The sequence below is a fragment of the Meles meles genome, chromosome 8 (assembly GCF_922984935.1).
Source record: "Meles meles chromosome 8, mMelMel3.1 paternal haplotype, whole genome shotgun sequence".
In the NCBI taxonomy this organism is placed as follows: domain Eukaryota; kingdom Metazoa; phylum Chordata; class Mammalia; order Carnivora; family Mustelidae; genus Meles; species Meles meles.
The window spans coordinates 74,702,846-74,729,565 of record NC_060073.1 but is presented as its reverse complement, the minus strand read 5'-3'; the positions used below and the strand labels follow the sequence as shown (position 1 = coordinate 74,729,565).

General features: G+C 40.7%; 1 protein-coding gene and 1 long non-coding RNA gene across 3 annotated transcripts in view; both read left to right on the top strand.

Moving 5' to 3' along the window:
• Window positions 1-2,832: 2,832 nt before the first annotated feature.
• Window positions 2,833-26,720, top strand: part of CTSC (cathepsin C) — a 35,981-nt gene continuing 12,093 nt past the window's right edge. Inside the window, exons 1-4 of one of the 2 annotated variants that reach the window (XM_046015755.1) lie at window positions 2,833-3,106; window positions 4,958-5,103; window positions 10,215-10,299; window positions 11,906-14,348. In XM_046015755.1, the coding sequence (XP_045871711.1) occupies window positions 2,935-3,106; window positions 4,958-5,103; window positions 10,215-10,299; window positions 11,906-11,916 (414 nt within the window). In that variant the 5' untranslated portion in view covers window positions 2,833-2,934 and the 3' untranslated portion in view covers window positions 11,917-14,348. Of the gene's footprint in view, window positions 3,107-4,957; window positions 5,104-10,214; window positions 10,300-11,905; window positions 14,349-22,002; window positions 22,170-26,720 lie in introns of those variants that run through there. The other variant, XM_046015754.1, reaches the window with a different exon arrangement.
• On the top strand, window positions 15,838-17,812 carry LOC123948540. The gene is made up of 3 exons (XR_006819985.1): window positions 15,838-16,515; window positions 16,601-16,684; window positions 17,367-17,812. It is a non-coding gene; the product is annotated as an uncharacterized LOC123948540 (long non-coding RNA).

The window sequence follows — 26,720 nt, the reverse complement described above, 5'->3', positions numbered from 1 at the left end:
TGCTGAAATATGTCTTTGAATTAAAAATTTGGCATATTTTTCTTTTTTATTAAGTGTATAACTGGCTTCTATGTACATTTCATTTCAGAGTAATAAATATTTGTTAAAAATGAAAACTTAGGGCCGCATCAGTTTGAGAATCACCGGTTTTCCTCCCTGCTAATGGCGACAGGGCAGTATTTTATTTTGAGGGGGAACAGTTTGGGAATTAGTAGATAATTGGAGATAAACTAATTTTTTAAAAAAATATTTTATCTACTTATTTGACAGAAAGAGAAATCACAAGTAGGAAGAGAGGCAGGCAGAGAGAGGGGGGGAAGCAGGCTCCCCACTGAGCAGAGAGCCTGATGCGGGGCTCGATCCCAGGACCCTGAGATCATGACCAAAGCTGAAGGCAGAGGCTTAACCCACTGAGCCACCCAGGCACCCCAGAGATAAACTAAATTTAAAATCAAGTTACCTGAGGCTTCCTTTTGAATCTCAGTAACTGGCAATATGACATTGAACAAGTTATGATCCCTGGATCTCCGTTTTCCAATATTAAAATGAACCCATTAGACTAAAAGTTCTCCAAAATCCCCTTTTCAGTTATTATTCATTGCAAAAAGACTATTTAGGGGCACCTGCATGGCTTAGTTGGTTGAGTGCCTGCCTTCAGCTCAAGTCATGATCCCGGGGCCCTGTGATCAAGCCCCATGTCGGGCTCCCTGCTCAGTGGGGAGTCTGCTTCTCCCTCTCCCTCTGCCCTTCCCCCTGCTTGCATGCTCTCTCTCTCAAATAAAATCTAAAAAAGAAAAAAGACTATTTAAACTTTCTTCACAATTAGGTATGCTCCTTTGATTACAGCTATCAAAGAAAATTACAACGGGACTGTTGAACTCTTCGATATTGACAACCTAGTAAAAGTTATAATGTTTTAACAACAAATAGCTTGCTTTCCCAGGGACTTGGAAAGGCGGTGCTACTCTGCCAGTGTATCTCTAAGTGTGTTAGCTTAATTACATGATGTCAACTTTGAATCTTAAGTATAGGACTATAAAATCTAAAAGGCCCCACCCCTGCCTTTAGAGTGTGTGCCTGCATTACAGAATATATCCACTTCTGAGCTTTCAAGAGTGACTCCTCTTGCCAAATTGAAATTGGCTTTCAGGCTTAGAAACCAAGGTAAGTATCAGGGAGAAGAAAATTTTCCTCTGCCCTTCAAAAGTTCTTCTGGCGGGGCTAAGAATTAAATTGACATGGATCAGATTAACAGGAGGAAATAAAATGTGATTTTGTCTGTATGGGAACCCCACATACATGAGCACTTCAAAGCCAGAAAGGTGAAATGAGGTATATATGCCAACCTGAGCTAAGGACGGGATAGGGGCCTGGCACCTCAAAGGAGAGATGTAGGATTCACACAGCAATAAGAAGAGCAGGCATTTGATAATTAGATGTTTGCCCTACCATACAGATGAGTCAAAAAAAAAATGTTATCTCTGATAATAACTCTCATTCTGAGAAAGATCCCCATTTAGATTCTTCTAGGTTGAGAGGCAAACATGTTTCTCTTGACCTTGTAGTCTTAATTACCTTCAGCTCAAAACAGTCCACATGCGCGAGGGGCACATTTGGAGAACACTTGCTCTGAGCCCCTTCACTTATGTATTTAATACTCCAAGAAAATTTGAGTGTTTTTGCATTAGAATCTAGGGTGACAAAGGCGAATCGTGTGGAAAATGTGCATATTTACTTGTAACCAAAATGCATGTGCCCTACAGGGTAGGGACACAGAAAAGTCTGTTTTGTTCATCACTTGTCCTTGATGCTGACACAAGGCCTAGACACGCACAATGGGTTTTGTGCGCAAAAGGAGCCCCAACTTCCACCAACAGCCAGGAAAGTCAGAGAAGCTCTCACAGAAAAGGGTGATATTTAAACTAAGCAAAGAAGCAGTTGAAAACAGTGCTACCTGATAATTATTGGCAGTCAGACTGGCACACTGGAACCTGCTGGTAAGAGCAGCTTTCTCCCACCAGCTTCCTTCCTCACCCTGGGCAAGTTACTTCCGCTCTCTGAGCCTCCTGCTTTTCATCGTTAGAGGAGAAGGGGTTGAGACACATAACATGACATCTTTTGTGCATGTGTGTGCATGTATGTGTTAACCAAATCCTATAAAGTTTGCAGGGGGGAAAAACCGAATACTCAAAACCTGCAAGTTTGCACTACAAATGAATTCTCTTGTGGATAATAAATAACATTAACAGGAAACTAGACAAAACCAAGCAAAAAAAAAAAAAAAAAAAGGTTGTGAAAGTTTTGTTGGAAAACGGAAGGAAGAGCAATTCTCAAACAGCTAGGGTGATTGGGGGTATCAAGTTAAATTTTTCCGAAGAAGGGGAAAAAAACTGAGTTGGTCGAGGACTAAGTGGAGAAGAAAAGCAAGTAAAAGAAAACCCCACTTCTTGGATCTCTCCCTATCTGGGAATTTTTTCCATCTTCCGTCTGTCCCTCCTGCATCCCTAGCCTTACCTTCTTCAGTCTCCCTCCGAGGACCTCTTTCTGATTTTGGTTGTACCCCTCACCCCCGCACACATTCTTTTTCTCCACGTACCCCACCCCCCGCCCAGTTACTTTTCAAGAAGCAAAGTCACTGTGGCTCTTAAGTCCTATTTTGAGACGTCCCATGGTCATAGAACCTGTGCCTCGCTTCTCGCCGGGCTCAAGGTCCAGCAGCAGCCAGGTACGGACGAGCACGTACTCGGGAGGCCTCACCTGCGGGCGGGACTGCTCCCGAGCGCCCCTCCCCCCGCCCCGGCGCCCCAGACCCCGCCCCCGCGAGCCGCGGGTTTCCGGCAGCTCTGGTTATTTTAAGGCACGCGCTGTCCGGACAGCTTCGCTCTCGGAGGTCGGCTGTCTGTCTCGTCTTTTCCCCTCCGGATCCCCGCCAGCATGGGTCCCTGTCCCCGCTCACTGCTGGCCGCCCTCCTCCTGGTTCTCTGCGGCGTCGGTACCGCACACGGCGATACACCTGCCAACTGCACCTACCCTGAGCTGCTGGGCACGTGGGTCTTCCAGGTGGGCCCCGTTGGTTCCCAACGCAACGTCAACTGCTTGCTTATGGGTAAGCCGCCGGCGCCCCCGGACTCCCACCCTACCCGCTTTAGCCCGGGACTCCTTCCTTTCTGTCCCCGAGCTCTTCTTCCCGCAGCGCACACAAGGAGCGCCCCCACCCGGGGCCGGTGCCAGTGGGAAGCCGGGTGGACCTAAAGCCCCTTGGGGTGCCCTTTCCCGCTCCAGGACCAAGAAGGCGAAGTTCAGCAGCTGAAAATTTCTCATTTCACGTTTCTTTGGTTGTTACCGGACCTAAACACTTTCTTCAGGAACTTTCCATTCCCCTTGGGTTTTGTTTTGTTTTGTTTTTTTCGTCTTTTTAGTTTGGAAGAGAGTTGAGACAGTGTAGTCTAATGATCTCCCTGTCCAATCTGAATTTTTAAAAGTTTTGCCCATGGAAAATGAGCTCAAGCACTGGAAAGCATAGCAAGAAATGGTTTTGTTGTTGTTTTGTTTTGTTTTGTTTTCCTTTTCTTAGCTTGTGGGAAAGAACCCTTATGCCCAGTGTTTTTGATTTACACGTGTGTTGATGCTGCTAGTCCAAGAAAACTTTTGGTATGATGCTACATTGTTTCACGTATTGCAGGGAGATAGATAAAAGTTGCCCCCCAACCCACCCTGTTTCTTTGTTTCCGTTCTTTTTTTGGAAATAACTCTTTAGTCTGTGATTATGTTTGGGAATGCCCAGAAACAAGCACAATGTCTGGCTCGTGGAAAGCTGTCAATAAATACCTAGTGTCAGAACACCACTGGGATATTCCCATGCCCTCAGATGATGTAGCTACACTGAGGACAAAGAATTTAGGTGAAGGGAGAAGGAAAAAAGCTATCTCCCCTTCAGAAAGGGCACTCTTGTTCTACGCAAACCCTTACCACCCTGTGGTATGTGCAGAGTAAGTGAATCTGCCTTCTGTGATTTCCTTGTCAGCAGAAGGATGATTGCCAGGTTATGTTACTAAAACAGACCTGTTCAACTGTCCAACTCCAGATGACTGTGTGGCATTTCCTAATCCTGGGCATTCCAAACCTTCTGTTTTAAATGTGTAATGTGGAGGTCCAAAAGAGAGGGAGATCAGAATTGGCGCTATTCTGTCACATGCAATCTCCTATTTCAGAGCCTTAATCTGAAACTTGGAAAAACCGTCCAAGTGTGAAACCTCCAGATGGACACAGCAGAACCCTTTCAGGCAGGTTGTGCCTGTAAGTCAGACTTTGACTTTAATCTAGTAAAGACGCACACAGATCTACACCCCCATCTTCTGAAAGTGGAAAGCTTAGTTCCTGTCAGCACAAAATAGCTTTATAAGGTAGAAACCTTGCATTTGCTGAATACGGTGGAAGGATTCAGATTCTGAGGTTCTGAACTAGAGAGCCATTGAGTTGAAAGAGACCCATTTTCTTCTCTGAATAGATAATTTCCTTTGTACTTATAATCTGATAACAGATCCTTTTATATTTCCTTTTTTTTTTTTTTCTTCATAAGCATCCTGTATTCAACCCATTTCTGTGTATCATTTTAAACATCCCTTATTTCTCCTTTTCCTTAGTGGGCAAATTTCTTCAGTGTTTGGATGTTCTGGGAAAGTAAGGGCTGTACTTTCTGGGGTCTCTGCCTGGTCAGCTACTTGACAGTTCTGTTGAGCCCTCATTTCACAGGCTTGCCTCAGACCCCTGTGGGAGTGTGCAAAGGGAAGCAACAGGATGGAGACTGGTATCTTCACAAGCTAGACTGGTCCAAATCCAGTAGCATGAAAGGAAAGCTGCTTAAAAATAATGGAAATTATAGAGAAGATTTCCCCTCCCATTTGTTGAAGTCCAAATAATTTTCCTGTGTTGTGAATTTTTTTTTTTTTTTTTTTAGGACAACCAGAAAAAAAAGTAGTGGTTCATCTTGAGAAGTTGGACACAGTACATGATGATCTCGGCAATACCGGCCATTTCACAATCATTTACAATCAAGGCTTTGAGATTGTGTTGAACGACTACAAGTGGTTTGCCTTTTTTAAGGTTAGTTTTGTTGGAAATGCATTTGTATTTTCAGTGACTTGGTATCTGAAGCTTCTTCTAATCACACCCTCAGGATTTTGATTTTTAGTTTAAGATAACTAGAAGTGCCAGCACTGGGCATCTGGGTGACTCAAGTCAGTTAAGTGTCCAGCTCTTGATCTCCACTCCAGTCTTGATCTCAGGGTCCTGAGTTCAAGCCCTACACTTGGTCTTGGGATCACGGGGCTGACTGATTCACTGCTGATTCGCCCAGAGCCACAAAGAGTGTCCTACTGCATAATGCTAGCCCAGGAAAATACCAGTAGTCAAATCTGGTTCTTACTGAATGTGTATAGCTTTCACACCCTCGTAAAGCTTGGCCAAGACGGTAAGTTGGACCGTTGTAAAGTCGGGGACTGTTAGAATGTGCTAGATATATTAATGTGAATAACTCACTTTACTAAGCTGAGACAAACCGAGAACTTGAGTTACTCCTTGGGCTAAAGTAAAAGGTAGCCCTGCCCATGCAGTCTGTTTTCTTCTTTCGCTGGGGAAGAAGTCTTGTCCGTTCTTCTGTTCTAACACAGTGCTTCCAATTGCAGACACGTTCTAGGGTAATGTTAGCAGAGTGCTAACTGGTTTAAGTACATTGAGGACACCAACCTGAGACTTGCCGTGTCTTACTATAAATAGAATATAAACAAACACAGACTTTCTCAGGAAGTAGGGTTTACAACCTTTGGAACATCTGCTAAGAGTTAGCCAATTGTAGCGATTCATGGGAAAGTGGGGAAAGAATCTGTTAAAGATGATGAAAAACAAAGCACCAACAAAAATGTAACCTCTAAATGTATTAGGATTTCTCTTGCGATTTAATCACTACAATATGGTGTTACATCCAAGCCAACTATTTTCCTTAGAATAATAACTCCCCCCCCCCCCATGAGAATCCCCCTTTAGCATGAAAAAAGGAAAGCAGGAACAAGAGGAAAAATCATCCCCTCTTGCCTGGGTTGGCTGCTCTGATAATCAGCGGGTGGGAGCTGATCTGTCCTGGCTGTTGAGGGCCGGCTGTTCATTTTAGTGGTTGGAGCTCATGCTTGACCATTTATGAAACATTTTATTTACTATCACTCCTGGATACTGTGTATGTAATAAAAACACATGACAGTACCTGTATGAGTCTTTAAAGTTATAATACTCTGGTAGTGAGTATAATTCATTGCGAATGTAATTCTTGGTCTGCACATTGATGAGCCTAGGGCTCCACAGACCTTGTAGGTACTCCGTTGAAGCCCTTCGAAAGTTCTTTGTCTTCATGTTGAGAACCACTTGCCTGTGGAACTGAGGTAGAAGGAGGTGTTCAAGACGGTTGTTCGCTATATACTCTACCCTCCTTCCCTCCCCCCACCGTCCTTTTTTGCCTCACACATACTAGGCACTTGGTTGAGACTTTGTTTAAAAAATGAAAATGAATCTGTGAAGTAGAATTCAGTTGAGAAAGAGGTTGAATAAAAAATTATTTAAGGGTTAGATGGGAGTTGTATTTCAGTATAGATGAGTCCATAAAATAGTTTTACCCGTTTGGTTTAGAAAAGTTTTCATTCTTCCTTTCTGTAGAATGGGAGAAACAGTTGGGCAGACTTCTAAAGTCACCACTTAATTTCCTGAGCCATAACCGGAAATAGACAGTTTCCCTGTATTAGTATTTTAAGTCTGCTCTCAGCTTAAAGAAGAATCCATAGCTGGTAGGGGCAGAGGCAACAGCTGGTGGCTGGATGAGGAATCGGAATACCTCTTTGTGTTTCTCTTTTAATCACAGTGTAAGCAGATTTGGTATTTTTCCATAGCCTTAGAACATAAGTCCTAGGTCAGTAGAGAGCCACTTCATAAAGTCAAATGAGGTTTGACGTGTACTCAGTCACACTGTTTTAGGCCAGAACCCTACCTAATCACAGGCTCCTGAATGGTATTCTCTGATTAGGAATAAAAATAGGAAGAATGTTCTTCCATTAACTGATTACAGTATATTTCTTGAAGTGCCTGTTTGACCAGAATCGTTATCAGAGCTGTTTTCGTGCTGAGAAATCAATCACTCTGACTAGACAATAGTTAGGCCTTGTGATAAGATCATAATTTCAATAAACAGAGTAGAATATATATAAGATACTTGGCTTTAAAATTTCTCTTAACCTAATCAAGTAGTTCTAGATCAACATGTTTTGCAGTGTGATAAAATCTATGTCCTTTTAGCGAATTCAGCTGACAGGGTAATGAGGAACTGAATTTTTTTTTAAAACTGAGGAAAATGATAGAGTGGAACTGAGTTTATTTTTTTAATATTTTATTTTGTAAAAGAGAGTACTATTGAAATGCACAAAGCACACGTGGCTTCTTTTACAGACTTAGAAAATAGCTTTGGGAATCAACATTATTTTATTTTTAGAAATGAAGAATTACTGAGGTATAAGCAGAATTTTGTATTTAAAATATGTCCTGTAAACTACAACATCCTCCATTTAGTCTACCACTGTTAAAGAAACATTTGACATTTTTGCCATGTCCATCTGTCCTCTTGATTTTGTCCATTGTTAGTCTACACATCAAGTGGATTTCTAGATTGCTCCTTTGACTCATACCAGACCCTACTGCTTGTTTCCTTTTGCCCTCTTCAGATAGCTTTCATTACATTACACATTTGCATTTGATTGTCTGTTACTGTTGCTACTAGAGCTTGCTGAGCAGGTGATCTGGGCAGGGTATTCTGTTAGGCTCCTGGGCCACCTGCTCCCCAGACCACCCTACAACTCAACAGAGCATACAGCTTCCATGTCATTCTCCCTGCATACCAACTTTGAAACCGTTGTGATACCCACTACTATTGGTAGGAATTTGCTTTATTAAAGTTCTCAGGCCTCACTTGGAAGACAGGCATTTTTCATGACTCAGGGTTTGTAAGCTCTTTTCCCGTCGCCACCCCCCACTTCTCCCACCCCCTCACCCCCGCCTTAGTTTTACCTGCTTGAGACACTGGGAGTGAAGTGGAGATAATCTTTTTTTTTTTTTTTTTGCATGTGATTTCAAGCTAGATAAAAGCTTGGAAGGAGATATATCTCAACACAAAGTTTTTGGATAGTTTCAGTTTGGCAGGAAGTACTGGGTATATATTCTTAGAAGGTACGTTTTTCTACTCAACTTCCCACAGACATTCAATTATGTGAACGCTTTGTAGAGGGTTACAAACTCAAATGCATTTAGGGCCCACCCAGGCAGGTTCCTAAGCATTTGAAATGACCCTAATGTAAAACAGTAAGGAGGAATTAGACCTATGACAAAATGGAAACTTTCTTAGAGGCATTCATATTCAGTTTCCTTTTAAAATAATGTACTGGCCAAAATAAATGACAGTACTGACTGCAGGTTGTTTTCTAAGAGTCCTCAGATTTAATCCCTTTACCATTTGGTTGTAATTCTCAAATCCAGGTACCGCTTGAGAATATCTGCAGATTAAAAGCAGCTGACCTCTTTTTTTTTTTTTAAGATTTTATTTACTTGAGAGAGAGTGAGCAAGAGAGTGAGAGAGAGAGAGAGAGAAAGAAAAAAAGAAAAGCGAGAAAGCGCAGGAGCTAAGGGAGGGGCACGGAAGCATACTTCCCACTGAATAGTGAGCCCAAAGTGGGTCTTGATCCCAGCACTCTGGGATCATGAACTGAGCCAAAGGCAAACACTTAACTGCCTGAGCCACCCAGGTGCCCAAGCAGCACACCCCTTAAATAACAACCAAATGTAATGAGACAGGATGTTTAATTATGGCAACTTGCTGGGTGGGTAAATGACTTTTTATTTATTTTTCTTTTTCTTTTTATTATTTTTATTCTTTTTTTTTCTTTTCCTTTTTTTTTTTTTCTAAGATTTTATTTATTTGACAGACAGATCACAAGTAGGCAGAGAGGCAGGCATAGAGAGAGATGGAGAAGCAGGCTCCCTGCCGAGCAGAGAGCCCAATGCAGGACTCAATCCCAGGACTCTGGCACCATGATCTGAGCCAAAGGCAGAGGTTTAACCCACTGAGCTACCCAGGTGCCCTGATAAATGACTTTTTAATGCTTGTTTGTATTGTGTTCACTTTCCACTGTCTATCTAATTGCACAGAGGAAGAAAGTCATATGAAAGATACTAAGTCCCAAAGAACACACTTAAGTTGAATAGACTTTCTAGCCTTTTCCTGCTTCTCATTTCACTTTCTCTGAGACTATGGAAAGAAGCAGTAGAGCAGGAACTGATTTTGTTTTGAAGATTAAGCCACTCAGGGCTGAAGATGTGTAGAAGGGAAACTAGGCTCATGGCTGAAAATTTTATGACCATCAAGCAAACTTCATATATTTTGTTTAGGGCCCACTAGTCTTAGTAAAACTCTAAGCTAAGGGGTGCCTGGGTGGCTCAGTGGGTTAAGCCTCTGCCTTCAGCTCAGGTCATGATCTCAGGGTCCTGGGATCAAGCCCCGCATCGGGTTCTCTGCATCGGGTTCTCTGCTCGGCAGGGAGCCTGCTTCCCCCTCTCTCTCTGCCTGCCTCTCTGCCTGCTTGTGATCTCTCTCTCTCTCTGTCAAATATATAAATAACATCTTTAAAAACAACAACAACAACAACAAAAAACCCTCTAAACTAAAAAACACTTCTATAGAGGGTGTTCGAAAAGCAGGTTGGTACTGGAAATGAGCTCTATGTTGGGAAAGCCATACCAGAGGATTTATAGCCCATTTTATGTGCTACTGACTTGTCAATTTCCAGTTTGTCTCAAAAGCCAGAAGTGTCAGTCATGTTTCTACAATTAAAGATTTGGGAATCTTGTCACATTTTTTTCACTCCGCTTTCTGAGCTCATTTTTAAGATCTAATGGTTCAGCTTGCAGAATACTAGTTTTTTGGGTAATTTATTTTAATATAGATTCAGCATACTGAGATCCAGATTTTGTTTTGTTTTAATTTTAACAACTTGTGGTTTACTCTTAAGAGCGTTTCAGTTTAGAGAATGAATGGGAAGTTTAATAGTCCATGCCTAATTTCATTTTCTTTCATGGTGATGCTTAATCTTAACATGATAACTTAGTTTCCCATTGTGAACTCTTCATAGGATGTCACTGATTTTATCAGTCAGTTGTTCATGCAGCTGGGAACTGTGAGGGTACATGATTTGAGACATCTGAGGAACAAACTGGGTGAGCTCTGTTGAAATTTTTAACTTCTTAAAAGCGAGCAATGTTCGTTGATTCATCTGGGTGAGGGAGACTGGAAAGATTAGGGATTTTGCACAGATTTCCTTGCTTGAGCCTGCTTATTTGCAACTTCTTACCTGCCTGCACTATTGTATGTGAGTGAGCTTTCACTTTATTCTCTTTGCACACATCAAATTGGTTCTGCCGAGTCTGATCCTGCTAACCTAAGCAGACCCTAACCCAAAAGATCAAGACTCGGTTAAGAAAAGGTCAGCCCAAGGTTGTTTCACTTCCCTGAAGTAGTTGTGCCTCCTGGGGTTGCTCATTTTTTTCCTCAAAGGGCTCAAGAGGGAACCATGGGAGGCTCTGACATTTTATGTCTGTCTTCTGGTAGAGAGGGCGGCTCTTCCCGAGAAATCCACATACCTGCCACTCATCCCTGAGAGACTTCCCCATCTTTTTCACACTGGCTCCTGCTCAGAGCACAGACTACTGACTAGGAGGAAGAGGACCTTTTTCACTCTTTACATTTCTCCTCATACTTAGAAAAGTTGTTTAAATTATTACTCTCACTGGATCCATAAATTTAGAAGTCTTAACATTTTCATGGGCAAAGGGTGGTTAGAGAGTAAAGTTGATAGGGACTTAACTATTCCTTGCATTTTAACACAATATTATTTCCCCTTTCCTTACCTCTTTTATAATCTCCTAAGTACAGAAGGGGGAAATGAAAAAGGGAACTGGGGGCAAGTGTTGGAAGCTCCATAGCTTTATCCTGTATCAGCGTTTTCCAGACTGTTGATGTCCCAGCAGCGGCCCACACATACGCCAAGTAGGAACTGCTCATCAGTTCTGTTCACTCCATCCTGTGAACCTTTGAAGGTGGTTCCAGGCAGCTGCTATGAATGGATCAAAGTGGAAATTAGAGCTGAAATTAATAAGCTTTTTTTTCTGAATTCCTAGTACTTGAATAAGTATAGATGGTGTTGAATCATTTCCTTTATTTCAGAACTTATCAGGATCTTTAATATATTAGATAGCAGTTGAAAACTTCCCCAAAATAAGTTCATCACTTTTTCCTCACAAAAAAATGAGGTCTTCTCATTTTTTGTGCAGTTTACAAAATGCTGTCTTAAAACTCTCACTATTCCTTCTAATGAGAGAGACACCTCCATTAGAAGATACCTCCCCTCCCCCCTAAGTATTTGCTCTGTAAATGGGTAAATAGCCTGGTACATGGAAGTACGTATCAAAGCATCCTTAAACCTCCATGTAGAATTTGAAAGATACACGTGTTAATGCACCTGGGTTGTTAGATTAGCCTGTTTCTTCTAAGTACATTTCAGAATTTAGATTTCTGCAGCGGTAGTTAATTTCAAATGTGTCTGCCTGTGCTTCTTGAGCATGTTGGCTGTGTGCCTGATGCATGTTGCTTAAGCATTCAGCGTTCGAGAATGGCAGCTTTTTGTGAATGTCTTAAATAGCACTAAAAATTTACAAGCATTTCAAATACTAGTACTTTGTGTTTTACAAATTAATATGATTAAACATTCTTAAGAGACAGTGTGATCCTTGTTGGCTTGTAACTCTAGTTTTTATTGTCTTTTAGTTGTTAAATAGAGCATCTGTTGAGGGGCTCTTTTAAAACTGCAGCCACACAGAGACTTTGGGGCAAAGAGGCAGAGCCGCATGCAGCCATGGACCTGCCTTTCTCTGACAGCTAGCAGAGGCCTGGGGCAGCTGCATTCCCTTCTGGAGTCTTGTCTTTGCCTGTAAAATGCTGAGGAGTCCTGGTGACCTACCTCCAAGGCAGCTGCCCTCCTGAACATTTCCTTGGAAAGCAGCAACCGCCATTTTGAAATGTGAACAACCAGAGACTACACAGGAAAAAGGAAGGAAAAGTCTGGAAGTCTTAGGTGGCTCCACCATTCAGCCTTTGAATGAAAGGAATGATACGCAACTCACGTTTTTCCCTTTCGAATACTACTCTGTTGAGATGATTGTTTCCAGACTGATGAGGATTTGAATTTTGTGTTTAATTTTGTTCATCGTGCAGATTTTATTTCCAGTTATATTATTTTCTTGTGCACCTTTTTTCTCTAATTACCTTGAGAAACCCCAGCACCTGTTGTAAGGAGAAAATGCTTCAGGATATCTTGAGACGCACAGATATGTTGTTGGTGGAAAGATGTTTCTGTGGAGGACTGGTCTGGGGGACCGGGCTTGCTGAGATAAGTCAAACTGCTGAAAGAGTCATTTTGCAGATCATAGACCTGCATTACCCTGGCCAGAAAGATGGGGTGATTAGTACTTTTTTTCATCTGGTTTTTGATTAGATGCCAGCTTTGTTCTAAGAACTTGACCTGCTTTACCTTACAAGAATCTTACGAAGCAGATATTAACTAACTTTATTTTATAGATGGGGAAGATTAGTCTCAACGGTGTTTAAGCTCACACTGCATCTAATTGTAAAATGACAAGAGCTAGTCTCTCTCTCTCTTTTTTTTTTTTTCTCTCAAGACCTAGTCTCTTAAGCCTAAGGACCTCCCTGGGGCTAAAGAAGAAAAGAAAACCCATTTCACAAAGAAATGATGGTTACTTGGAGTATTATTACTGGGAGTAATATTTCAGATTTTCTGGTGAACCCCAGTTGGTAAGCATCATGAATGCTAGTTTAATGGAATGAATTGCATTGCATGGCTCCTTCTGAAATTTTAGGAGAACTGGCCTAAAGCTTCTATTTCCTTACCAAATTCGGCTATTCCCTTTCTTTCCTAAACCAGGGTTCTTTTCAAGAGGAAAACTTACTTTCTTCCCTTTTGTAGTCCTCCAGATTGGAAGGAGAGTTTTGTAAGTTTCAAATTAATTACAAATTAAGTACCCTTGCCAAGTTGACTCCTTTCATTACACTATTGTTCACACTGATCGCTATCTCTCAGCTCTTTCCTACTAAACAATGTACTGGTTTCCTGCTCAGTTCAGAATTAATACCACCCATGGTAAATTGAAAATGTGGGGTTACACCTAGTCCCTAGATTCTGGGAGGGCTTTTCTCCTGTATCTTTGCTTCAGTGGAGGGAGCTCTAGATGCCAGATTTTCATTATTTTATTGGTTCAGATAACTTTTATGACCTCTGAGAGGCACTGGTCTGTTATTCTGGGCGGGTCATGCCTTATAAAGGTAAAGTTACCCTATACCCGGATACTTCAACCTAGATGGTTTGTTCCATCCTACCTCTGGACCTGGTAATTCATCACTCAGGACCTTGATGCTGCCTCTGTGAAACCTTCCCCAGCTCTCTTTGTTAGTGGGAGAAATGGCATTATTTGGTTCATGTTGTTCTTTGCAATCAGCTCTGCTCAGGTAGTACTATTCTAAGTGCTGTAAACGTGGAGTGATTTTTAATAGCACGTTCTCACCTTCTTCCAGATTGAAAATCTGTCACTCTCCCTGTGTGTCTTCCGAACCCAATTACCCAGGATCTTTAAGTGTTTGGAAAATTGACCACACTTCTCTTGTCTCTTCAAAGGCTTTTCACAAGTATTATCAGCTTACAAAGAATTAATTCTATATGATTCTAGAAGCACAAATCAGGAACAATGCTATGTTAATATTTTTCATTCTTGTGTTCTAAAAAACGTACCAGGTTACCTGTCTCCAGAGTTCTAAAACAGTTGTGTATTTTCAACCTAACTTCCAGGATGTGAATACTGACAAAGCAGCTAATGTGTGTAAGAATGTATTTCATATGGAATTTTTAATCACTCTACTTGAAGTCTTTTTTTTCTTTTTCTCTGAGCAACTTTGCACAAAAATGTTTTGATTATGAAGAAGACAACTTGATGGGTACAGAATTACAGATACTTATATTAGGAGGCTCCATATTATATACTGCTTAGCATTCTCTCTCATAATTGCTTGTTTGTCTTTTCTAGTCTTTGAATTCTGAGGGCAGGAATGTACTCTGTATTAACTAATCATTTTGTTCTCTATGTATAGCGTGATCTGTGATAAAAAAAACCTTTAATAAATGTCTGTAGAAGAAAATTGAGTAATGTTTGTTGTGTTGTCCTGTTGCTCCATTGATGTGTTCCTGGGAGTTCTGTTACCTTTATGTACTGAAAGTCTGTTGTGGTGGACCCTCAGGCCATATTTGTTGAATGACATGATAGAAAACAATGGAGATGTTTAGACTTTATTTGGTTTGTTTAGATTTTAAATTTTGTGTGAGATTGTAGAGGCCAAGATAGGGCTCAAAGTTCTAACTTTCAGAATTACTCAAAACTAAGTAATTTAGTGAAGCTGTCGGGGTAAATAGTGAGCTTTATGATGGCATTGGTTCCCCAAAGCCTGGAGAAGCAACAACCAGGAACTAGTCTGGAATGCTCTAGGTTATGCCCTGCCTTCCTTTGTCTTTAGAATAGTGAGAGGCACCAGCCAAAAGTTAGATAAGGTGAACTCTCAGATATCTCCTAGTCTCCAGTTTAACAGTTTTATAAGCAAGGAGGTGAGGAGCGAGCCAAGGGATTTTGACTGCTTTGTTGAGTGACAAACTGTGGTTTTAACTAGTTCTGGGATATATATTTTCATTTAAACTGAAAGTCTTTAAAGCAGTGGAGGCAAATAAATGTATGACCCTCCCTTTTCACATGCCTATCCAACTGCCAGTTCCTTCAGTAAAATGCTAGAAGGTATTTTGGTTGCAACCACTATAATTTCCTAGCAGTTTCAAAATTCTTCGAAATTCAGCTTTTTAAACAAATAGTTAAGCCAGAAAACTAGAGCTAATCCTTGAAACTGACAGAGGGAAGTAGGTTTCTTTCTGAGCAAAAATGTGGTACTCTTGGGGGAAGTTTGGCCAAGTATCCATTTAAAGGGTGTGCCTTATTCTCTTTTGTTTGGCTTTTACCCACACTCTAGACCTGACAGCAATTGAAAGCAGTTAATATACAAGCAGCTATATACAAGAAACAAAGGACAAAATGCCAGTAAACATTTTTTGTTATTCAGCATTGCCAGAATGTAATATCTCTATGTATATGGTTTGCCATTAAGTCAAACTTTTTGGAAGTGATGAATGACCTTGATGGATAGGACCTGGTACTCCAAAACTTTTATTATGTATTCCATGGTGTATAAAGGATGTTTAATAAATTATATACCTGCAGTACTGTACTGATGTTCGCTGTCAGACGCATGGCATAATATTAAATGATTAAATATTTGATTCACTTACTATCACAAATACAGTTCCTGCCCAAACATATTTCATGATGATATCCTTTGAAAATAATAGAAAAGTATGCTTCATTATCATAAGAAATCTGTTACCTATAATTTTCATACTGAAAATTTTAAACATCTGGAAGCAGTTTTTCCACTGAAAATCTTTTCACGAGTTTTGATCCATTTTGTTAAAAGTAGGAGTGTCAAAGTTCAGTCAAGTTTGGAAGAATTGCTGTTTGGTATTAAGGTTAATGACAGTTCAGTGGACAATTTTTTAAATGGAAGTATAGTCGACACACAATGTTAGATTAGGATCAGAGGTACAGTATAGTGATTGGACAGCTCTGTGCATTCCGCTATGCTCATAGGTGTAGCTGGACAAATTTTAACTGAGATGTTTATTTTGTTGATAAATAAGATGAGAAGCTGAAGACTGCAGCAATGGAACCCTTTCAAAACTTCTGATTTCAAAAACTCACATTTTTATATGGCTGACAGTTCCTACTAGGAGTAGGGCAAATGTAAGCTTTGCCCTTTTCTCACATACATTTATATTTGTTTGCAAGTTCTGGTTTCTCTGCAAGTATTTTAAGCCATTTGTTCATTTTGTGAGAATTAGCTGAATTAAAGCAGATACGTACATAAATCAGTTTAGGCAGACACGAGTAAAAGGGAAGATGCAGTGTCCTAACCATCCACAGGTAAGCAAGCTGCAGGGCGGGTGAACGCCAGACCTTGAAACTGAGTGGTCCTGTCTTTGTTTTTTTGGATATGAGATAACAATGGAAGTGAGTTTTCAGTGTTATTTATATAATTACAAATGTAAACAGAAATTCCATGTTTCCCTCATATTCCAGGGATCATCTTTTCATCTCATTTTGAAAGCCACTGGTTGACAGAATATGTTGAGCTGACAGATTGGGGTTGGTGTTCAGATTCTTCCCTGACAAAGATAAAGGCTTAAGACAACTCTGTATCCCCCATGGTAACAGGTAGTAGTGTTTATATTGTTGCTTTTTGAGTGTTTTGTAACTTTTTAAACTCTTCACACTTCAGTGTTCTCTTTATCCTTCATAGGAATCCAGTGACGTGTAGGTTTCCGTCCCCAGATCAGGTGAAGAAATTGGGGCTCTTCAGTTGTGGCTTAAGTGTACATAAATTGTAAGTGGAGGAATGGGATTTAAAGGGCAAAGTCCTTTTTACGAAACTGCTTTTTTCTCCTAGTGCATTACATAAAGTATTCAAATATTTGCCAGGTATATTATTAGTCAGGGAAACAGTGGAACAAATTGATTTGAAAGCCCTCTGTGTCAAAAAGCAGTTGGGAGAGATCCAGGGTAAATAACGTTAAGTTCTAAAATATCCCAGTCAGTTCTTTTTCATGTGGTGAATATTACTAGGTAAATGTAATTGGAGAGTTGATAAAATGAGTGGGGACTTCAGGAGAGGTTGGAGTGTTTGGCAATCCAATAGTAATTTTGAAGAGGCAAATGGATAGCTATGGAATCCTAGTAGTTTCCTAACCCTAAGGGCTGGCGTGTGGAATTTCTTTACATTTTCTGAAATTATCTATTTGTTGAAATTGGCATAAACGAATAGAATCTTAAATTATACCATCTGCACAAGACTGTATTCAGACACTGATGTTTACATAAATAAAACTTTAAAAAATTTTGGGATACATTTCAAGCTGGGTAGTGTGGCCAAAATTTCAACTTCTTAATTGGTAATAATGTCAGAAATCACAGAGGAAGTATTTCGTAATAGCAGCAAAAAAAATGACAGATACCATGAGAACGTTCCAGTCAAGAAAATAACAGAGCACAGCGTGTGGTCCTTGCAGGTTGGAAGGTCCTGAGCATTTGGCTTCTGAAGTGGTGAATTCCTCCCTCCTCCTGAGTCCTGCACAGTGATATTAACAACCATGTCCTACCTTTTATAAGGTAATTTCAGGGTCTCCCTAATATCTTAGCACCATACTTCTGTTACAAACTTCGTATCTTTTCTGAGTTTCTTGTGTTATTGCTTAGTATCTTTTCTGAGTTTCTTGTGTTATTTCTTTCTCTTCTGTTCTTCATTTGTTTATTCACTCATTCCATAAGTAATTGCTTCCTAATACCAGTTTCCTACTTCCCGAATAAACAAAAAATCCTGTGCTCCTGGCACTTGTTTTCAAGGCCAGAATAACCTCAGAAGCTGCCATGAAAATTAAATGGGTTAGTATGTATAAAACAGAATCTATGAGGTGGTGTCTTTTGTCATCCTGATTTTATGGATGAGGTCACAGAAAGGATAAATAACCTGCTTTAGGATCACATGGCCAGTAAGGTGGAGAGGTGGATACGGTAGCAGCAGTCCAGCCAGTCCTTGACCTCTACCCACCCCCCATCAAAAACCTTTGACAAAAAGTGGTAAAAAGACTGAACAAGCCAAGGCAGCATAGACACCTGACTTGTGGGGAAGGACTGTTAACCTGGTAGGGCTGCTAGAGAATGTAGGTTCCCCTTGAAGGGCCTGGACAGCAAGTTGGACCTGACTCCTGGGAGTCAGTTAATCTTCTCCAATTTTTTTTTTTAAGGAAACAATGGATGAAGCAATGATCCTGTCACCTGTGAGCCCATACTTGAATTCTCTCTTCTCCATTTACCTTGTAAAGCAACTTTTTTCCCCCCATGGGAAGAGTAATGCCTCTTATCCCAAGGAATCCTGTGAGCCTCAAATGATATAGACAGAAGCCCCTCGCAGTTGGGATTTAAACCTTTGCTGTGTGGCTTCTAGGTATCTCCTCTCCGTGTTTGGCCACTGACCAGTACATTTACTTATTTAGCTCTTTGTGTGAAGATAAAGGGTATGAAGAAATGGTCCGCAGTATGGGGAAGGACCCTTAGGTCTAGGAGCCCTTGGTTCTAAACTCTCATTTGACCTTCTTTAGGGCTCTTTGTCCCCTGAGACTCAACTATCTCTCTGTTCCCCTGAACTTCTAAGATTGTCGAGTGACCTGTATCTATAAAGTGTGAGGTGACAGGTAAACGGGGAGGTGTCATCATGCCGTGATGTCAGTGAGGAATCTCGAGTCCCCCGACAGATGTGGTGAGAGGCTGCCATGAAACCAGTCATGCTCTGCTGAAATTTTTCCTCCTTTCAAAATAACAAGATAGCCTTCCTGTCCCAGGAAAGTTCATCTGGTCTTAGATGTGATGCTTGGGACTATGACTCAGAGTTGTCAAGCAGATGTGCGAAACTACACTCATGAAAAACATGGGGCCCAGTTCTTCCAACTTGAATGCCCCTAACTCTTTTGGTTTCGAGGGAAAGTTATTTTATCTGTGATCTAAATTTCTGCCTAGATGGGGAAGTTTCCTGGGCTTCTCCAGCATGGTTAACTTGCTGAACCACATGATGTCATAATGAATTACTTACATCTGTTTCCTTCATTGAATTGTGAGCCTCCTACGGGCTGGGCTGGGGCGCCTTCAGTACACTTGTGCATGTGTGCCTGGCACATGCACGGTGTCTAAGAAAAATGTGACCGATAAGTACTTGATAAATAAGTGAAAGACCCTAGCAAAATACAAAATCAGTTGTATAAATAACAATCTTTTTTTTTTTTTTTTTTTTTTTTTCAGAAAGTGCTTTCCTAATTCCAAACAGAAGAGTATTAGTAGCCTCTAACAATGCGTGGACCATCCCTCAGGGGTGTTCTCTTCTAGGACTTTGTGAGTCTCATTCTTAGGAAATAAGAGTCTTTTTTTTAAATGATTAATTTCACAAAATCTATTTTATAAACACATTTTTTTCTTTTTATAAACCTTCATTTTATAAACAAGAAAATTCCACTCAGACCCGTTTCACCTTTTGTTTCCATTTTTTAAAAACCTTATTTCAGAAAAATTTTGTGTATTTGTATTCAACTTAAGCACTGTCTTGTAATTTTTTTTTCCTTCTTAACATAGGTTTTGTTTTGTTTTTTGTTTGTTTGTTTTTTGTGATTCTGTAGAGCGATTGATGCTCTTTCTCTTATAAGGCCAGATAGTAAACGTTGCAGGCTTTGTGGGCCTGTGTTCTCTGAGGAAGCTACCCAGCCCTTCTGCTGTAGCGTGAAAACAGCCATAGACTGTGCAGACATGAGTGGGCCTGGTTGTGCTCTGTAAAACTGTATTCATAGAAGGAGGCAGCCTTCTCTCGCCTTACTTTACTTACCTCTGTCCTACAGAACTTCCATTTATCATGTAGAATGCTGTATAATACGATTTGAGTTATTAATTTACTAAATTATTTTTATAGATGAACATTTAGGACTCTCTCTTGTTCTTGGTTTTGTTTTTAAGTTTTCAGTTCTCTTGTGATGAGTGCCTTCCTACTTTAGCATTTTTTTTTCCGCTTATGTGTATCTGACAGTTTCTATAAGGTATATTTCAAGAACTCTTCAAAGTCTGGTCAGACCACTTTCTAAAACTGCAGGGGTGGGGGAGCCTTGGCCTAGCCCCACTGGCTTCTCCAACCAGTACATAGCAGAGGAGGGAACATGATTGAGAGCCTATGCCAAAGAGAAACGGAATACAACGCTAAGGGGTTTAGGTTATATCATATGAGGTTACCCATATTTCTGTGGTTTTTGTCTATAAAAATAGCATTTCATGCAGTTTTGATATAATACACACACGTTTTAGTGACCTTCTCATACAACACACCCTGTAATGCTGCAGCTCAGTCATATCCTAGGCCTCTACTCAGTGTTCCTCGTCCTGGCTAGGGCTTTGGCAGTGACAGAAGGAACGGAGAGCTGAATTCCTGCAAGTCAAGATATTCTTAGCCAGAGGTAGACAGAGAGCTCTCACAATATCGTGAACCACCAACACAGATGCACAATGCTAAGTATCTACGAATAATCCATGATAAAGTGCTAGGGAGCTTAGTGCACGGTGAAGCCCAAGATTCAAATCTAGCTCCTTGGGATTGGAAAGCCAGATGTTTTTAACTCCATCCCTAAATATATGCTTTAAATTTAGAGAGAGTCAGATGTAATACGGTAATTTTACTTTATGTAGAGTTTAACCCATGCATTCTTATAAACTCAGGGTTTGCAAACCACAGGCCTATTTTTATTAAGATTTCTATTTATTTCAGAGCACAAGCCGGGGAGACAGGCAGAGGGAGAAAGGGAGAAGCAGACTCCCCAATGAGCAGAGAGCCTGATGTGGGGCTCGATCCCAGGACCCTGAGATCACAACCTGAGCCACTTAGGCGCCCCTCACAGGCCTGTTTTTGTAAAGAGAATTTTATTGCTATGCAGCCTGCTTCATGCACAGCTGTATTCCCTATACATCTTTTGTATGGCAGTGGCAGAGTAGAGTGGTTTTGACAGAGGCCTTATAGTTTGCAAGCCTTAAAATGTTGACTTTCTGGCTTTTAAAAATGAAGCTTGCCAACCCAAGCACACAGGTAAGGTAATATCTGTCATATTTATTAGGAGTTCGCAAGTGATATCCTGTGAACCAAAAATAACCTACTGTGTACTTTTGGAAAGTATTACAACACAGCTGACTGCCCTGCCAGTTTGTGTTGTCTGACTGCTTTTGGACTTTTGTTCTATTAGAGTAAGTCAGTGCCTGACATGGGCCCAAGTCCCTCCTCATTGAAATGGAGCTGGTTTGTTTCCTTCTTCCCACACTCTGTTCTCTCATTCTGCATATATATCCCTCTTCCATGAGGAGGTACTATCATGCGAGGGGTTGTAAGCTCTGGGGCCTAACTATGAGTTCAAATCCCAGAGCTCTCCTTTGTAGGTGTTTTTCAGTATGAACTTTGTGATGAGACAAAGGGCCATATTTGTGACATTAAATGGAGAGAATATTTAATAATCAGATTTCTCTTAGCTCCCCCATAATCAGAATATCCTACTCAATTGTGAGGTTGACAGGAGAAAAGATTTTGTGTGTGGAAATGTTTCGCTCTTTGTTTTGTAGTTTGCTGGAGTCCATATTTTGTGAGTAGAAGAAAGTATAGTCTGAGTGCCTGAGCAGAATTTTGTTTCTGCCCCTTCATGGCTCTGTTTCCTTAGGAGCTCCGTAGCCTCTCTGAGCTGGCCTTCTACTCGCAGGCTGGTAAAATGGGGTTATCGAAGCCTCCTTCCTCATAGGCTTCCTGTGAAGACTGAAGGAGGGAACTTTTGTAAAATGCCTGGAATGTGGCAGATGCTCTAAAAATGTTTCTTCCCCTGCTTTGGTTCCCAGAAATGTTTTCTTATGTAAATTTTATTTGGCACTCAGCGATGGTAATCATAGAAAAGTTTATTTCCCATCCTTTTCTAGGCTAATTCGCAGAATGTAACCTCTCGGGGGTGAAGTTTTTATTTTGGTTGGCAGAGTCTGGCTCCCAAGATGAAAAAAGGAGCGTCTTGACTGAACAGGAGCCAGGGAAACGGACCTGCGAGATGATCATTGATTCACTTGATGTTTCCTCCCCCGATTTAATTGCAGTATAAAGAAGAGGGTCACACTGTAACCAGTTACTGCAACGAGACCCTGCCTGGATGGGTGCATGACGTGCTGGGCCGGAACTGGGCCTGTTTCACTGGGACCAAGGTGGGAAGTACCCCTGAGAAGGTGAAGGTGAACACAGGCAATTCTGGGAGGCTCCAGGAAAAGTGAGTTGTCATCAGTGGGAGATACATTTAATTTTGCTGTAGAGTATGTAGAAGTATGTGTCTAGGTTAGTTCTTGGAAAATTTTATTTTGATTACATAAAGTTTATTTGACTTAGAAACAGAAGGTATATTTTGTAAAACCTCCCTGGTGTTGAGTAATGGAACTGAGAGGAGAAAGTGTTTTTCTCCACAGCACTCCCAAAATAATGGACTAATGGTGGCTTTAAAGGAAATTTGTATGAAAGACCGTAGAATTGCAGTGACTAATAAAGAAAAATCATTTTATCATTGCCATGTGATAACATGTTGTAGAACTCTCATAGATACATGTTTATGTTACAACAAATGTAGGCGATACTAACTGAATAAATTTTACACAAGACAGTGAATAAGTGAAATAAAAATTCTTAGTATTCATGGAGTATAGTAGTTTGCTAGGGCTACCTTAACTAAGGACCCCAGACTGAGTGGCTTAAGCAACAGAAATTTATTTTCTCACAGTTCTGGAGGCTACAAGTCCAAGGTCAGTGTCAGCAGGTTTGGTTTCTTGGGAAGCCGCCGTCCCTGGCTTGACAGGGCCACTTTCTTCCAGTGTCCTTACACCGCCGCCCTCTCTCTGTGTCCTCCTCTCTTTTTCTCTTAAGCACACCCAATCTTAATCAGGGTTGGGACTACCCATAAACCTCATTTTACCATAATTTCCCTAGTAAAGTATCTCCACATGCAGTCACTTTCAGAGGTACTGGAGGTTAGGACTTAAAGCTGTGAATTCTGGAAGGACACAGTTCAACTTAAAACATGCAGCTAATATTCTTGTTAAGAATATTAAGGTCCAGGGGCGCCTGGGTGGCTCAGCGGGTTAAAGCCTCTGCCTTCAGCTCAGGTCATGATCCTGGGGTCCTGGGATCGAGCCCCGCATCGGGCTCTCTGCTTAGCTGGGAGCCTGCTTCCTCCTCTCTTTCTCTCTGCCTGCCTCTCTGCCTACTTGTGATCTCTGTCTATCAAATAAATAAATCTTAAAAAAAAAAAAAAAAAGAATATTAAGGTCCAGTTTAAGTAACTGCACCATACAAACAGAGATTTCAGATGTTGTTCACTTGGAAGGAGAAGACAAATGGATATTAATGGTAGCAACTTTTTCTGTTTCATTTAGTTTATGAAATCCACTGAAAGTACACATGAAAAGTCCTCCCAAGCCAGGTCATGCTGGCAATGAGTGCTTCTGTTGTAGAGAGGTTGGAGGCTTGAGTTTAAAGAGGACATATCATACTTGTCTGGAAAAGTACTCACCAAGATCTAAACTAATACATCCCCTCCATTTTGAATTTATTTTTTTAATTGCTTGGCTTGGCTTGATCCTTGAACAATACATTTCTTATTAAACTGTTCACTTTTCACCCCGCCATTTAGGAGATTTTATGTATGAATGTGCTCTTCTTGATTATTTCAAACATTGCCTCATTTAATGAAGAAGCTACCAGCTGGAGTGCTCAGAACCTGTGTTGTTAGTTCACCTATAAAATGAACACTGGGGGGGGGCGCCTGGGTGGCTCAGTGGGTTAAGCCGCTGCCTTCAGCTCAGGTCATGATCTTGGGGTCCTGGGATCGAGTCCCACATCGAGCTCTCTGCTCAGCAGGGAGCCTACTTCCCTCTCTCTCTCTCTGCCTGCCTCTATATCTACTTGTGATCTCTCTCTGTCAAATAAATAAATAAATAAAATCTTTAAAATGAACACTGGGGACTAAATTACCTTCAAGGTCCCTTTCAGGTCTCAATGATCTGTCATCCCATAATAAAGTACATTATTTTCAGTATCCTTGGATCTTAAACATTGAAAATCCGTGTTTGGGACTTAGCTTGTCATTATTACAGTGCGCGTGTCTGTGTCTGATGGTTGCCAGCCATCAGTGATAGAGCAAGGGAAGTAGGGCTGAGTTCTGCTTCTTGAATACGTCAAAATCAGTAGTGACTCATCAGTAGAAAATACTTAAAAATACACATTTACAATTTAAAATTTTTACACATTTACAATTTAAAATTTTACCCCCACGTCTAAAGAGACAAACAACTATAACTTGTTCTTGTTGTTGTAGGAGTGTTGTCAGAAATATGATTAGGGCAGTTTTAAAATCTCTTCAGTGAAGGTGCCTCTCTGGTTCCACACTTTGCACCAAGAAGGGAAGAACTTTGATAAAAACACACAAACATTCTGCATGTAGTTCCACATCTTTCTCACTGTCTTCAGTGCTCCCAGGGTTTTTGACTGTATCAGAATACTTCCTCGGTGGACATCTAAATAAAAAGAGAAAGAAAAGTTCACAGCATGGCTATATTTACTCAGATTAGGTGTGTCTTGCTTTGGATAATTGGAAAGTCTTGGATAATGAGTTACTCTTAAGTAACAGACTCGTCTTTAGTAGAAATAATGTGGTATATTCTGTCATTCCTGGCACCTGGCACATAGGTTTGATGCGGGTTTGAATTGTGTGACTAATCAACTCCCCAGTCTTTTTGCTTTGTAAACATGCTTTTTGTGCTAGATTTATTTATATCTGTATCCAGGCATTTGATAACAGGGAAACCAGTGCTTCTCAAATTTTAATGGTACTGTGAATCAGCTGGGAATCTTGCTACAAAGTAGATTCTGACTTAGGTGGTTTGGCCTGGATACTTAGAGGGCTTCCAGGTACAGCTGCGAATACTGAACTAAAGAACCACGTTTGAGTAACAAGGTTATAAACCCAGGTCCCATGTAATTATATATATATATATGTATATATATATATATAGCACCATATGGTAATAATGTTTGCCATGTTATATGTACATGATACACAGTTTCTGCCATCCTCTCCTTTTATTATTATTATTACAACGTTAGAAAGGTAAATTGTAGAAATTATAGAAGGTGGGGAAAGGTGGTGATCCTACACTGTCACTCAGACGTAACCATTTTTGGCATTTGCAAAAATGTATTTAGAATAGAAATGTATTTTCACAAAAGGGATTAATTCTATCTAAGCTTCTTTGATAGCTTGCCTTATTATTTCATATAGTTTGAACACTCTTCCATATCACTTGTTAACATTAAAACTACCAGTTATTTTACCAGCTAAAGATGGTTTTATTCCGGAATAGCAGGGAACCTCAACTGAGACAAGCAAGCTACAGCAAAAACTGTAGGCAAGGCGGCAGAACAAAGGAGAAGCAGGCTCTTTTATAGGGGAAAGGAAGGGTTGGGAAGGCTCTATGAACAAAAAGTCCACTGGAGTAAACTAGGAGGTGGAAGTATTGTGGCTTCTCATTGGCTGTGATGTGGCTATCTCTGTTGGCTGGGCTGTTCCTCTTACTGGTAGTAGATGGTGTTCACATGCAAGGTCCCTATCTTCCTGTTGGATTCGCATTTGATGACCAGTAGCGGGGCATGAAAGCTCCCTGCCAACCTCCCTACTCCTGTTTTAGTGTGGTTTCCCTTAATATTCACACACTAAATGATGTTCTATACAGTTTCACTGAATAAACTATGTAGTGGGGCGCCTGGGTGGCTCAGTGGGTTAAAGCCTCTGCCTTCGGCTCGGGTCATGATCCCAGGGTCCTGGGATCGAGCCCCACATCGGGCTCTCTGCTCCGCGGGGAGCCTTCTTCCTCCTCTCTCTCTGCCTGCCTCTCTGCCTAGTTGTGATTTCTCTCTGTCGAATAAATAAAATATTTAAAAAAAAAAATAAAAATAAACTATGTAGTAAATGAAGTACCATTATTTCTTTAATCATTCCTTATCTTCAAATGCTTATTAGGTTATTTATAATTTTTTTAAAAAGATTTTATTTATTTATTTGAGAGAGAGAGAGAGAAAAGGAACGAGTAGTGAGCAGGGGCAGAGGGAGAAGCAGGAGACCAATGCTGGGCTCGATCCCAGGACCCTGGCTGGGATCATGACCTGAGCTGAAGGGTGACGCTTAACCCACTAAGCCACTCAGGCACCTCTAGGTTATTTATAATGTATTGCTATTATTAAAAGTGTTTCATTGACCATCCTTATACATACATCTTGAATCTTTATTTTTATAGGAGATATTCCAATTCCAGGCTGTTGGTATACATGTGCACCTTCTCAGGCAAAAGTGAAGGGTGCTTTTTGGACCCTCCTCATAGGTTGTCTCTTCATGTATGAACCAAACCCAAATTTGCTTTGGTACCAGAAAAACCGATTTTTGTTTGAACAAAAGATATCAACAGAAACTACTATAAACAACAGTTTGTTTAAAATATGAGGAGCAAAGAGCAGGATGCATTTCATAAGCCTGATAACTTTAGAGCCAGATTAAGGGAATTTTTCAGATAAAAAAAAAATTGGTAAAATTTATTGTCAGAGAGTCTGATGCAGTTACTCATGGCTCCCAAGGATTCTTGAGCTGGGTTAATGGGATCATACTCTGAATGCCTCACTACGAAATGACTTGAGACCAGTGAAGTTTCATGAGGGTTAGGAATATTTCAGGGATCCGGGGCACCTGGGTAGCTCAGTTGTTAAGTGTCTGCCTTCAGCTCAG